Raw genomic sequence first — 15,464 nt, forward strand, 5'->3', positions numbered from 1 at the left:
CCCCAGAACTGGATGCAGTACTCCAGAAGGGGTCTCAGAAGAGCAGAGTAGAGGGAAAGAATCACCTCCCTTGACCTACTGGCCAAGCTCTTTTTTATGGAACCCAGAACACAATTTGCTTTATGGACTGCAAGCACACATTGCCAGCTTACATCTATTTTTTCAGCCCTCAGTATCCCCAAGTCCTTCTTGGCAGGGCTACTCTCACTCCATTCAAACTGCAGTCTGTATTGATATTGGTGATTGCCCCGACCCAGGTGCAAGACCTTGCACTTGGCTTTTTTGAACTTCATGAGGTTCACATGGGCCCATTCGTCAAGCCTGCCAAGTTCCCTCTGGATGACATCCATTTTCTCTAGTGAATCAACTGTGCCACTCAGCTTGGTGTCATCACCAAACTTACTGAGGATGTACTTAATCCCATCATCTATGGAGATATTAAATCTAACAATAAACTCTGTAGTTTCATTTCAATTGTTGCAAGGATAGTTGGTTTTAATTCTTAATTCTGTATCCTGCTTCAGTAACTTCTCGTTCTGGTGAGAAAACCATATTCCAAATATTGCACTATTCATCTGTCAAGGTAGGTAATAGAATGCCCTAACATAAACAAGATAAAGTGATTGACAGAAGTAGAAAAATTTTTTGCTTCCTGAAGAATCGCTTATATGAATGTTGAACTTTTTGGTTTGTTTATTGTATTTCATACTGACCTACTAAATGATTTTGGGATGGATATTTTATCTCATATTCATGCAGGCTGGTATATTAGACATACTAAATGATGTTCATCTAGCTCAAGTTAAGACTTCCCAAAAGTCCCTTTCTTTAAGTCTGGGGACTGAGGAATGTCATTGTGGAAGCAAAAATCACTCCTGAGAAAATACCTCAGTGTAGCTGTTGAATTGACAACCTTGATTAAATTAACATGTTCTTGTGTGAAGCCATGGAGTGCTGCAACACATAAACTGTGGAGACCAATGAACTGCTAATATTTCCATTCCACCTGAAAATTATATTGTCTGGTACACTACCAGGAGTGTTAAAACTGCTTTACCAGAATTAAATGAGAAAAAACTACCAATTAGGCTTTAGTGCATAATAAGGTAGCTATTGAACAAGATATCCATTTACTCTCATTAGTAGCACTTCCACAATTTTAATATCTGCGTACAAAAAAAAAGATCTGTGGGAGGTCTTGCAGAACAATAACATCCAACCTTAGGAACGTATATATAAAAAGACAATGCATATAGCTCATTGGGAGGTCAGTAAGAAACAAACAAAAAATAGTTTCAAGAAAGTAATTTATAGATTAGCCTGAAGTATAATGATCAAATGTAATGATTATTAACATCACTTAATTAAAAAAATCATAGAAATTAAAAACTGCATGGAAATTAAAAGCTGTGTCGAAATACAAGGTTATATGAAGAGACTGAGTAATAAGATTTCAAACATTTATACATATTGTAATTCAATTTGGTTCTCAACATTCTAAACAAATTAACTTAGTGTTAATTTCATTTTTTTTTAATCTGTTATTTCTTTGTGAATATTTGATGACCAGCTTGCAAAAGAGGCTACAGAGGAAAGACATCCAGCAACCATCGTGTAAGAAAAGGGTACTGCTTATTATAACTTAGTCAGTCATGAATTAACATGCCATTCTCCTCATTTTTTTATGGTTGAAGAAATCTTTAAAAAACACATAATAATGAATTTAAGAACTGTGCACAAAGAAATATGTTCTGAATTAATTATCAAATGTCACATGTGCGTGTGTGTGTAAGTCAGGTCATAAGTCCTTGCCTGCAGGCAAATAAACCTGTCTAGCCATCCATGATTTCATTTCTCCATCCCCTAAAGAAGACTTGAATTGCTTCAGTGAGTGTAACAATAAACATTTCATAAACTCAAGAATAATTTCCCCATATGGTTTTGTTATGATAAACTCTTTCTCAGAAGAGGATATTTTTGCAGCAGTTTCTCTCTTCACAAAGACAAGCACTATTCCTCCTGTTAGACTTCACAAAGAGTAAGCTTAACACAGTATGAGAACATTACATTTTGTTTCAGCAGAGAGTGTCAAGATTTCTTTTAGGGTGTTTCAGCTAATGTTATGTATTGTGTTGCAACTTTGAAATTGAATAAATTGGTCTCTGTGCAAGTCTACAGTAAATGTTAAAGGTGCCACCACCTTCAGCTGCTCTGATAAAATGATGCTACATGACAATAGTTACTTTAACATACAGCATTTAATTGAACTGCAATTGAAATAGCTCCTAAAAAGCCAAATTCATCATTGTTAACTACATGCCATTGACATTCTTATTAAGGAATTGACATTTTCAAATGGTGAGCCTAGGGATACCTTTTGTAATTAAAAAGTTACTCTTTGTGCATCAGTTATTTTAGATTATACCAAATACCAGGGCTGATCCTATTAACACCCACAGAAACAGGATCAAAACATTTATGTAAGTTTCAGCATTATCTATGGACATGACTGGCTTATAGTCCTTTCCTGAACAAATCAACAGTTTAAAATTTTACTTTTAATTATTATCAACCTGTAGAAACACAATGAGCTTCAGATTCCTGTTTAATTTTTTCTTTTTTCTATTTTTTTCCCCTGTTCCCCCCCAGAAAATTTTCATTTTGTATCAAGAATTGAAGTAAGCAATCAATCTAAAAGAAGCAGGGGCACAGCACTAAAACTAAGGAGGTCTCACTTCCAAATCCTTTTTCTTTGCTCTGGTTGGCTGTGCTTTGCACTGTTTTTCTGTCTTATACTAACAAGCAGAGGATTTGTGAGCATTTTGGATAAATGATTCCTTTTTGTGTGTTTGTACTGATCATAATATTTTGCAAAAATGTCCCCATATTTCATGTAACTTTTTAACTCTCTGAGGTTGGAGAGAGATTTGAGGGCTTCAGTTTTGACAGAATCACAGACTAGTTGGGATTGGATGTGACCTCTGGAGATCATCTAGTCCAACCCCCCTGCTAAAGCAGGTTCATCTACAGCAGGTATCACAGGAACGCATCCAAGTAGGTTTTTAATCTCTCCAGAGAAGAAAACTCCACAACGTCTCTGGGCAGCCTGTTCCAGTGCCCTGTCACACTCAAAGTAAAGAAGTTTCTTCTCATGATTTGATGGAACCTCCTATGCTTCAGTCTGTGCCCGTTACGCTTCATCCTATCATTGGGCACCATTGAGAACAGGCCAGTCCCATCCTCTTGACACCCATCCTTATTAATAAGTATAAAGATCCACTCTCAGCCTCCTCTTCTCCAGACTGAAGAGAACCAGTTCTCATTCTTCGTGGAAAAAAAAAAAAAAAAAAAAAAAAAAAAAAGACTTCAGAGCCCTAATCCTCTTCGTAGCCCTCTGCTGGACACCTTTCAGCAATTCCTTGCCTGTCTTGAACTGGGGAGCCCAGTACTGGATGCAGTACTCCAGATGCAGCCTCACCAGGGCAGAGTAGAGAGGAAGGAGAACCTCTCTCGACCTATTAACCACACCCCTTCTAATACACCCCAAGATGCCATTGGCCTTCTTGGCCACAAGGGCACATTGCTGGCTCATGGTCAGCCTACTGTCCAGCAAGACTCCCAAGTCCTTCTCTGCAATGCTGCTTTACAGCATGCTGCCCCTAACCTGTACTGATGCCTGAGGTTATTCCTTTTTAGGTGTAGTATCCTATACTTACCTCTGTTGAATTTCATCAGGTTCTTCTCTGCCCTGTTCTCCAGCTGGCCCAGACCTTCCTCCCAGTTTTGTATCATCAGCAAACCTGCTGAAGGTACAGTCTCTTCATTCAGGTCACTGATTAATGTGTTAAACAAGACTGGACTGCTGGGGAACACCACAAGCTAAAGGCCTCCAGCTAGACTCTGCACTGCCAATCACAACACTCCAAGATCTACCATCCAGCTAGTTATCAATCCATCTCACTGTCCCATCATGCAACCCACACTTCCTGAGCTTACCTAAGAGTGTCAAAAGCCTTGCTGAAGTCAAGGTAGACAGCATCTATTACTTCCCCTCATCTACCCAGCCAGTCATGTCATCACAGAAGGCTATTAGATTGGTCAAATATTATTTCCCCTTGGTGAATCCATGCTGACTACCCCTGATAACCTTTCCTCAACATGCTTGGAGATGACAACCAGCATGAGCTGTTCCATCACCTTCTCAGGAATGGAGGTGAGACTGATGGTCCTGTAGTTACTTGAGTCATGCTTCTTGCCCTGTTTGAAGACTGAAATGACATTGGTTTTCTTCTAGTCCTCAGGCACCTCTCCTGTTCTCCATAACCTTTCACAGATGATGGAGAACAGCTTAGCAATAACATCTGCCAACTATCTCAGCACTCATGGGTGCATCCTGTCGGGGCCCACGATTTTGTGGGTGTTCAGTATGTCTAAACGATCTTTAACCTGATCTTCCTCAACCAAGGGAAAGTCTTTCTTTCTCCAGACTTTCTTTCTTGTCTCCAGGGTCTGGGATTCCTGAGGGTTGGTCTTAGCAGTAAAGACTGAATCAGAGAAGGCATACAGTAACTCAATTTTCTCTGCAGCTTGCATCACCAAGGCACTCACCTCGTTCAGCAGAAGAACAGCATTTTCCCCCATCTTCCTTTTGCTGTTGATGTACTTAAATAAGCTCTTGTCCATGGTATCCCTTGCCAGATTTAATTCCAAGTGGACCTCAGACTTTGTCATCTCATCCCTGCATACTCTAACAGTGATTTTATATTCCTCCCAAGTGGCCTGTCCCTTTACCCCCTTTATGTAAACATCTTTATTTCATTTGAGTTTTGACAGACGCTCCTTACTCATCCATGCTGGCCTCCTAGTCCCTTTATTTGATTTCTTGCTCATAGGGATGCATTGGTTTTGAGCTCAGAGGAAGTGATATTTGAATATTAGCCAGCTCTCTTGGACGCTCCTGCTTTCTAGAGCTCTAACCCACAGGACTCCTCAAAGTAGGACCTTGAAGAGACCAAAACTAGATTTCCTGAAGTCCAAAACTGTAATCCTACTTGTTGCTTTTCTTCCTCCACACACAATCCTGAACTCCATCATCTCATGGTCACCGCAGCAGAGGCCCCCAACCTTGACATCCCCTATCAGTCCTTCTTGGTCTGTTAGGAGAAGGTCCAGTATCTTATCTCTCCTCATTGGCTCCTTGACTGCCTGGGTCACAAACATATTATCAATGCCCTGCAGTAACCTCCTGGACCGTGTGTACCTAGCTGTGTTGTCTTACCAGCATATGCCAGAGTAATTGAAATCCTCCATATGAACCAGAGCCTGTGATCCTGAGGCTACTTTCAGTTATCTGTAGAAGGCCTCATCAACTTCCTCTTCTTGATCAGGTAGTCTGTAGTAAACACCCATGCCTTTCCCTTAATTGTTACCTATAAGGACTCAACTCATTCTTTATTTCCCCCTAGGCAGAGCTTGATACATTCTAATTGCTCTCTCAAATAAAGTGCATTTCCTCCACCTCACCTTACTGGCCTATCTTCCCTAAAATGTACATAGCCCTTCATGACAGCATTCCAGACATGCAAGCTGTCTCACCAAGTCTCTGTGTTTGCAATGAGATCATGGCCCTATGATCACACACTCTTTATTCCCCATGCAGCATACATTTGTGTATAGGCCCTTCAGAGAAGTAATTGAGCACACAAATATCCCCTGAGGAGTGCAGAAGGAACCACCATAATCATACATACCCTCGAGGTGGTTTGCCTTCTGGTTCTCATCTTGGGAGACAGCTAAGGGATATTTGTTCCTGCTCTGGTTGTCCTGGCTTATTCAGTAGTCAGATGTGATTCCATGAGCACTGTCATTTCGGACCCTGCCCCCCAAGCCCTTCAGTTTAAACCTCACCTCATATCTATGATAAGTATTTTATTCTTAATGTTTTATTGCAGTAACTGCTTAATTTACTTACTGTATTTTTTATTGCTCGAAACAAACTAGCATTAAACAACATCATTAAACTCTCTGTATTCTGGCTTGAAAACTCCCCTGAAAGATTCCTATCACTCCAATGAATATACTCTCTACAAGATTAAATTATTAATGCGTTCAAATCTTTAAATTGTTTCTAAGTACCAATGCAAAATGAAGTTTTCTACATGTTACATTACTAGAACCAGCTTGGCTTCTTTTTCACCAGTAATAGTCCTGCTTTATGAGTATGAAATACATGATTATGTCGAGTTGAAAATAAATCTTGAATGAACTGATTCTTTGAATATCATTGTGGTTTATGCATCCATATGAGCCACTGTTTCTATGACATATTCCTCTGGCTAGTGGTCTCTGGTTACCTTCCTTGTCCATATAGAAAATGAACCAATCCTAGCCTCATTTCCTCATCTTCATATATTCTTTGAAATGCCATTTATCTACCTAATATCTGTCATCCTGCTTGTCCTGCCTGAGGACTCATTCTGAAACAACCATTCTATCCACCTACAAGAAAGAGGTAAAGTTCAATTTGTTTATATAAAGTATGAGAAACTTTGAGGTGGTTTTGATGTATGGAGTGTCAGCATTGTATACTACTGATGAAGCACCCTAGGTGAAGGTCCAGTATCTTATCTCTCCTCATTGGCTTCTTGACTGCCTGGGTCAAAAAGATATTATCAATGCACTGCAGTAACCTCCTGGACCGTGTGTACCTAGGTGAAGGTATTGAAATTATCACACGAGGATGTTACTGCTTATCACATTGTTTTTTAAAGTTGTGAAAGATGGAGATGCTGTGAGCTCTGTCTTGCTTTCATATTTCATGAAAGGAGCAGATTCCTGGCTGTCTCAGCAGTAATGTCACAAATCAAGCACTAATGGCACTAAGATAACTGAGGGGCCTCTTTATCAAGGAGTCCTTTTACTCCCAAACTGAGTGGAAGTGAAATTTGGGAGCTGTTTCTCAGGATCCCAGTTGTATACTCTCTAATATGATGGTATCTTACTATATTTGCCTCATCCTCTTGTCTTCATATACATATTTTTACCAACAAGGAAATTACTTCAAAGAACACTAGAGAACACTGGAAATCTCAGCTTCACCCTGAGGGCTTTCTAGCAGTGCACACTACCAAAAGTAGATGATCCAGTGTCATTTTTTTTGTCCTCATTATATATGTATATAAATGTAAACTCAGAATTGCCCCAGCTTCATGGAACACAACCTGTCCTCTGTCCAATTTTAATGGACAGCTCTATAATTGAGACCTCTAAAAATAACATAGTATTTATAACAGTATTTATAGAGTGCACTATCAGCAAGTTTGCTGTTGACACCAAACTGGGAGGAGTCATGGACATGCCAGAAGGCTGTGCTGCCGCTCAGCGAGACCTGGACAGGCTGGAGAGCTGAGTGGTAAAAAAATTAATGTCTTGCATCTGGGCAGGTGCAACCCCAGATTCCAGTATAAGCTGCGGAATGATCTGTTAGAGAGCAGTGTAGGGGAAAGGGACCTGCGGATCCTGGTGGAAAGCAGGACGGTCATGAGCCAGCACTGTGCCCTTGTGGCCAGGAAAGCCAATGGCATCCTGGGGTGTATTAGAACGGGTATGGTTAGTAGGTCGAGAGAGGTTCTCCTCCCTCTCTACTCTTCCCTGGACCGACTGCATCTGGGATATTGTGTCCAGTTCTGGGCTCCGCAGTTCAACAAGGACAGGGAACTGCTGGAGAGAGTCCAGCACAGTGGAGCATCTCTCTTATGACGAAAGGCTGAGCGGGCTGGGTCTCTTTAGGTTGGAGAAGAGGAGACTGAGGGGTGACCTCATTAACGTTTATAAATATGCAAAGGGTGAGTGTCATAACGATGGAGCCAGGCTCTCCTCAGTGATAACCAATGATAGGGAAAGGGGCAGTGGGTACAAACTGGAACACAGGAGGTTCCACTTAAATATGAGAAGAAACTTCTTCCCAGTGAGGGTGACACAGCACTGGAACAGGCTGCCCAGGTAGGTTGTAGAGTCTCCTTCTCTGGAGACATTCAAAACCTGCTTGTACACATTCCTGTGTAATGTCATCTAAGCGTTCCTGCTCCGGTAGGGGGATTGAACTAGTTGATCTTTTCAGGTCCCTTCCAACCCCTAACATTCTGTAATTCTGTGATAACTATATGGAAAAATGAGTTATTTGGTGCCTTGTGAAGGCTCTGACAAATGGTGAAAAACATCTTAATGGTTTAGCTTGACAGAACAAGAAATTATCTTGTTTACATTTCACAACTGAACAAGTTGTTTAGATGTCTAAAATTTCCCAAATTATACATGAGATACTGTGTGTATATAAAGCTAAGGAGTCAACTTTGTAGCCTGTATTATTGCAAGTCACTTCTACTAATCATAGTGAGAAATAATTAATTAAACAAACAAACAAAAAAAAAAAAAAAAGCACAAATGTTTGAGATTAAAATTCACACAAACAAAGCAGTTACACACATACTAGTCATAGAACTAAATCAAGAATGTAATCACTAATTTAAATGACTTTACATTACCAAATTTTTATACACAAGAATCCTTGTTTTTTTTTTTCTTCATTTCTGTTACCTGCAACGATGTCACTTAGTGCTTTTCCTGCTTTATGAAGACTGATTTTAACTTTTCCATCACTCAAATATAAGAAGAATCCACCTGAAGCCCCATGTAGTTTACTATATAAGAGAAGTCCCTCCTTGTTCCAGGTGCGAAACTGGAAACTGATGAATACGTCATCTTCCCCTGATTTGCCTGGCAGTATCAGGTAGCTACTGGAGTTCAAAAATGTAACAGGAACCACCTGTGACTCTAAACATGAGAAGGACAGGTTTCCCTAGAAAGAAATGAAACAAATACAACATTAGGAAGTTTTGGAGAAAAACAGTCATGAGAAATTTTGCATGGAAAGTACAGTTCCGAAACATTGTGCATAGATCCTAATATTTGAACATGTTAGTCTAAAAATCAAGTAGGAACATCATCAGTTTGAGAAATTATTGCCTAATTGAACAGAACAAACATATCTGCCTGAGAAAAGGGTGGCAAGGACTTTCCACCAAATTAGGTAAGATTCTAACTTATATGTACGATTCAGGAGTTAGACAGACCTACTTTACTTCTGTTCTGGCTCAAGCTCAAGAACCAATAGGGAGGTGACAAATTTCTGAATGTCAGATAAAATGCCACAGAATGCAAGGTTTGGTACAAATACTTACATAGGTCTAAATGGCTGTATGCAGAGAAAAATGTTGAGCTTGGATGCAGATTGTTTAAGGCAGTGCTAAATTTGAGAAAGCAGCATTTTGCCAGACCAAGATGCAGGTCTTTCCAAATCAATGCATCTAGAAATGTGCACTGACCCCAATATTTGTTTTTACAAATAGTCAGAGAAAATTCCACACACAAACTCTTGCTACTTACAAATGTGAAACATACTCTTCATAAATAGGAAGAAATGAGGTTTTCAGGGAGGTCCATATACACCAGATCATGAGTTGTATTTAGGCATCTAGCCTTTTTTTTTTTTCGCTTAACTGTTTCTGAAATCACTGGTTCTTAGGTACTTGGATAAGCTTGTGGATTAATTCGTTGACAAACTGTGAGCTTAACCTGCATCTGTGGTTGTACTGGGTGATATAGATGAAAAGAATGGAATAGGAATAACACATATTTTGCATCTGTGTCAGTTAGTTAATACTTTATGACTACTGATAGTGATACAATATGCACTTTGAACTAATGACTTGCCGACACAATTTGAACGAATGAATAATTTGTTCTGTACAGATGATTACTAAAAGATCAATGTCTTTAGAATTCAAAATGCATGTAACTTATGTTAAGCACAAAGAACTATTAAACTTTTGAACACACACACACACACACACACACACACACACATAAATCTTTGACCCTATAGTAAAAAGCTAGGCAAGATGTTAAAGTTTATCAATTTCCATTTTCTTCAAGAAAAACATACAAATAGATAAAAGCTCTGTGTTATGACCTCAGCTGTAGAGAAATGAATAGTCAACTGAACTGACCCATAGTGAAAAGGAAGCCATCAGGTTAATGAATCTTGTAAGATGCTAAAAGCTTATCATCTGCAGCTTCCTCCTCCACATTATCTGGACCCCTGACTGATACTGTATCAGACTAGGAAAGTCACTATTTAACAAGGATTTTATAGTAACATAGATACTTTCTGGCATGTTTACATAGTAAAGCATCTCCTGAATAGTTTTAAAAGTAGCACAACAGTTTAAATCACTTCAGATTAAGATGCCGAAGTTTCCCATGACAATAATTTCAGCATTCCCCTTTCACTAGTCCACACATTGCTTCCTATAACTGCCCTTTCATCAATATCCATCATCATCGTGGACAGTATATTATACAGAAGTATCAGTTCAGTTCATTCTGGAATACTTCAGTCGAACTTCATTAGAGAAAAGATGTCTGTCATCCATTTTTTTCTGGGTCAGAGGACAAAATTTGCTAGTTCATAGTGTGAATCAAAATCCAGATAAAAGATTTGGATTTTCAAAGTATGTCTTATTTTGTTAATTATTTTGAACTGATTGTTTGCATTATGACTCTGCATTTCATGCTGCTAAATATATAAATATTGGAAATAGAGATGGGTCTTGTATTACTGGAGAGAAAAAAAACAAAAACAAACAAACAAAAACAAAAACCACAAACAAACAAAAAGCACAAACAACAACAAAAATAAAACCAAACAAACAAAAATCAAACCACCAAACCAAAGCAAAAGGCTTAGTAAGCTTTATAGACAACCTCTGTAACACAGAAAGCTGGTTCATTATCAGAATCATTTCTTTAAATGGTAAGGATTTGTCTAATACAACTGTTGGCCACATTGCTATAAATGGATTAAACCCACCAACATAAACTACAGCTCTTCAGACAAAGGGCAGTATAGATTTACAAACAGAACTTATCTATCGAAATTATAATGCTCTGGAGAAAACAGAGTGGATCACTGCCCTCAGCAACAGAAGGATTTTAAAATTTACTGCTGGTTTTCTTACTAGTCAGGTACAGAAGTCAAAGCCAGAGCTTCAGTGAATTCAGATACATCTTATTTCACTCACTGTTTTTTGTATGTGCACAACAGTGAGATACCACAGAACAGTGAGAGATCTAAGACATCTGTATATCAGATAAAGAACCGAGGAATAAAATGCATCCTCCATTCATTACTGGATAATTCTGTACGGCAGCAAATATAAAATATCCCAATTAGGTGATTTCTTGCTTTTTCTTTCATTAAACAACATAGATTTTACTGGAACTGTGTGTTAACAGATTGCATTTGAAAGCAGCTGTGGTCTCTTTCTTTTCTCTATTTTACTTATTTTTTTCCTCTCTTAACTATGAATGTCTTACCACAAAGTAGATCTGAGATTTATGCCTCCTGGCCAGGTCAATAATGTTCACTCCATTATAATAAATATTTTCAAAACACCCATGAAAGTTCGTGCGTGACAATGTCCCTGATTTTCCAGGCACTGGGATCCCTCCAAAGCTGAGCTTAGAAAGAGAAGAGAAATCAACGGTACTATTAAAGAATTTTCTAAGGAAAGAAGTTGTCAATAGCTTAAGAGCAGATGTTCAAGACATAATGAATCTGCTATTTTTTGGCTATTTCCTTGAATCACATCTATGTATTAAAATAATAGACTGACAAAAATGAACCTATATCAAGTCGTATGTATGCACTAAAATATTCTGAAATGTTGGCTTTATTCTTCTTCTGAGTGTGCCTATTAGCAGTTGCTTAGTACAGAGTCTTTTTAGTTTTCACAGTCCATCGCAATTGCAAAAGTAAGGAGAAGGAGGAGAAGGACCAGTATGTACATACCACACTAGACAGTGCAGAAAGGGAGAATTCACTAACAACTTCTTTAGGAAATTTGAGCCTGACTTCTTCAATATATGCAAATCATAACCACCATAATAGAGAACGAAAGTACATCTAATTCAATTATTTTAGGATAGATTCAAATAAATGAAAGGAGATCCTTTTTCTCTCTCAAAATGCTTAGCCTGTGCAGTTCTTTGATGTGATGCTGTAGGCTTACCTGGGTTCAGAAAGACATTGGAATATTTAATAAAAAATAAAAATCCATTGAGAGCTATTACATTTAAGAATACCACTCTGCCTTAATAAGTCCGTGAGGCAGAAACTGTTAGAAAGCAGTAGATTATTTTAGGAAAGCATTGCTACAGGGTGACCTGAGTTATACTCTAGCCTATGCTTCCAATCTTGGGCACCATGAGAAACAAGATGACAGTTTAAGTGAACTTTTGAACTCACTCATTCCATAGCTATTCTGTCAGACATTGTAGAGAAGGTCAGTTTATACTATTTATCTCTTAAACTGAAATGTCACATGATATTTAAAACAATTTTATGAGAAAAAAATCATGTTTCATTACCTTATTAAATTGATAACTTTTTATCGTCAGAATTTCAATTCTAAATGCAGTGGTTCACATGTTTTTGGAAATTTTAGTCTTTTTTTTCCAGCTTTTGCTTTCCTTTCTACATTGTATTGATAAGGTATATTTCAAACTACAGTATGTTAGAGAAAATTCAATTTGCAATACTGGTTGATTTCGTAAAATAAATTTATTTGCTGGTCAGCTCAAACTAATATTTGTTCTATTTGTTGTTCCTTTTTTCTCTCTCGCCTTTTTAAAAAAAAAAAAAAAAAAAAAAAGTTATTATGATCCCCCAAGCCTTGGTGTTGTAGCTTAGATTCAGAAATTTTAAGTTGAATCATTAGTTTAATCTTGTGAACATTATTTTTGAAATGGAAGAATGTTGACACAGAACAGCATGAAATCTTACTCTAAAATGCTTAAAATCTCAAATGGGTAGAACAACGGGTTCAAGATACTCTGCTCTGTCACTCATTGTCTCATCCAGCAAACAGGACAGGGGTAAACGTAAAGCAGCTAGTCATCATATTACAATGGTGAAATAGTGATATTTTTAACAATAGGTGGGAAACTGTCAGAAGAAATTACATCTATTCCTTTTTATGAGTCTACAATTCATGTGAGAAAGATTTTTTCACAGTACATTTACCAGATTTAACAGGAATTTAAGTCCTAATCTAAACATTTCTAGAATGGTTTTATGCTGATTTATCATAATTTTCATCAAGTCATAAAATCATAGCTTGGAGTTGGGGCTCATTCCTTATGTTTACATACTGTTTATCACATTTACAGCACTACTGAAACAAAGATGTTAAAATAATGAATTCTGAGATGAAAAAAATGGTATTTTGAAAATTTTGAGTTGTGAGTCTAGAGGAACATTAGTAATCTCAGACCATCTCTTCCTCTGATTCATTCCTTTTGGAGACAGAAAATCCCTAAAATCTTTAGCATTTCAAACTTCCTTAAGTTCTGTGTCCTTTGCTTGTTTCACTGCATTTACATAACAAAGTTAACAAATGTAATAAAGGAAAGGTAATTTTCACACCTTATAATCAAGGTCCAAGTAATTGAATTCTCCTTTTGCATGAAAATGATGAGTGTGTTTATCCACTGTAAAGTTTACTTGATTGTTAAAGTGCTCAATGAGAACTGCATGCCAGTGTTGATCATCCAAAAGGCTGCCCAGTGTAATATTAATTTGGGCATTAGAAGGATGAGTTTTAGTATCACCTTGAAAGAAGAAAAATAAAAAACTATTAATTCCATGGGAAAATATAATTATCCAAATATAACCTGCTAGTTTATCATATGGCATACAATAAATTCCACTTAACAAATTAAAAAAAATTAAAAGTTTTAGTCTCTAATAACACCTCATAACTATATTTGACTTTATGAGACTGTAGCTGTTACCTAAGTTAATGAGAAGGGACAACTTCCCTTTAATTAATTCCAGGGTGATGTGGTCTCCATTTTGTCCTTCTCTGTGGAGGAGAATTCCATCACTTTGCATTGTCTTAAACTTCAGAGAAATCACATCTTTCTGTGCACTCATGAGTTTTTGATTAAATGTGTAAATTAGATAATTTTTCCCATCAAAGCCAACCACCTCGGACCCTAGAAGTAAAGAAATGAAAGATAATGTATAATGCTATGTCTACAAGAAACAGTTGCATGTTACTTCAATATGATAATAAGTCCCACCACTAACATCTCTAGATTCACCTGTGCCAAGTAAAATATAGCTTATTTCTGGTATTCATATTCTTCTCCAAACACTAACACTGTCCTGTTTTAATTATGATGTTACCACTAGATAATGAGGCAAGGTGAGCAGAAGAGCTTCTGTTCCAATCTAGTGCTAATCTCACATGGTGAAAGGTCTTTCTTGTCTTTGAGCCATTAAGTATTTTGACCATTTCTGTTCTTGCTATATTCTTCGGGTAAAAATCTGCAATTAATTATAATGAACAATATAAAGAAGAAAAAAATTATATCTGTTACATTTACCTGTTTTTCAGGGCCTTCATGCAGACAGTAGATTTAAGCCACTATTAAAATCAATATGGATATATGTACAGTAATTCAAAATAATACCACGCCATATTATTCTAGGAAATAAAAACCTGTCAACTGTGAGTAGAGCCTTGCTCTCTCTCTTTTCTTTATTCTTTCTTTCTTTTTTTTTTTTTTTTTCCTGGCATCATAAATATATTACTAGGTTAACTAAGCTGCATTATAGTTTTTATACTGGAATACAAGACTTTGACCATCAGTTTTCCAGTATGGGCATCACAGAATCACAAAACTGTTGAGGCAGCCATGCACATCTGCAGATCATCCTGTCCAGCTTCCTCAGTCAAGATAGAGTCAGGTCCAGCAGGTTTCTCAGGGCTGTGTCCAATCACATTTTGAGTATTTCCAGGGGTAAAGGCTGCATGTCTCTGAGCAACTCATGCTAGTTTTCAGCCATCCTCAAAGGAAAATAATGTATTTCAGTTCATGTCCATTGTCTTTTGTACCGTCACTGTGCACCACTGAAAATATTCTGGCTCCATCTTCTTTACACCCTTCCATCAGGTATTAATACATGTTAGTAAGATTCTCTGTGAGCCCCAGTCCCAACCCTCTCAGCCTTTCCTGATATGGTAGACACTCTAGTTCCATAACCATATTTGTGGCGTTTTTTTGTATTTACTCTGGTATGTCCATGTCTTTCTCGTAGTAGGGATCCCAGAACTGGACTGAGAAATTCAGATGTGTCTCATTATCATGGATGAGTAGAAAGGAAGACTAACTTTCCTCAGCCTGCTGGCAATACTCTTCCCAAAACCAGCCCAGTATGCTGTTGTCCTTCTGTGTTGCAACTGCATGTTGTCAGTTTATGGTCAATCTGTTGTCTACAAGAACCCTCATGCCTTTTTCTTCAAAGTCACAGTCATCCCACCCCACTTGGTTTGTAC

General features: G+C 37.8%; 1 protein-coding gene across 2 annotated transcripts in view; it reads right to left on the bottom strand.

Annotated features, from left to right (window-relative positions):
- Positions 1-15,464, bottom strand: part of CNTNAP4 (contactin associated protein family member 4) — a 246,424-nt gene that overhangs the window by 73,713 nt on the left and 157,247 nt on the right. For both annotated transcript variants that reach the window (XM_065860464.2, XM_071801956.1), the window contains exons 5-8: positions 13,915-14,118; positions 13,547-13,731; positions 11,437-11,580; positions 8,596-8,857 (exon numbers count right to left, since the gene is read on the bottom strand). In XM_065860464.2, the coding sequence (XP_065716536.2) occupies positions 8,596-8,857; positions 11,437-11,580; positions 13,547-13,731; positions 13,915-14,118 (795 nt within the window). The remainder of the gene's footprint in view (positions 1-8,595; positions 8,858-11,436; positions 11,581-13,546; positions 13,732-13,914; positions 14,119-15,464) is intronic.

The sequence above is a fragment of the Patagioenas fasciata genome, chromosome Z, assembly GCF_037038585.1.
Source record: "Patagioenas fasciata isolate bPatFas1 chromosome Z, bPatFas1.hap1, whole genome shotgun sequence".
Classification (NCBI taxonomy): domain Eukaryota; kingdom Metazoa; phylum Chordata; class Aves; order Columbiformes; family Columbidae; genus Patagioenas; species Patagioenas fasciata.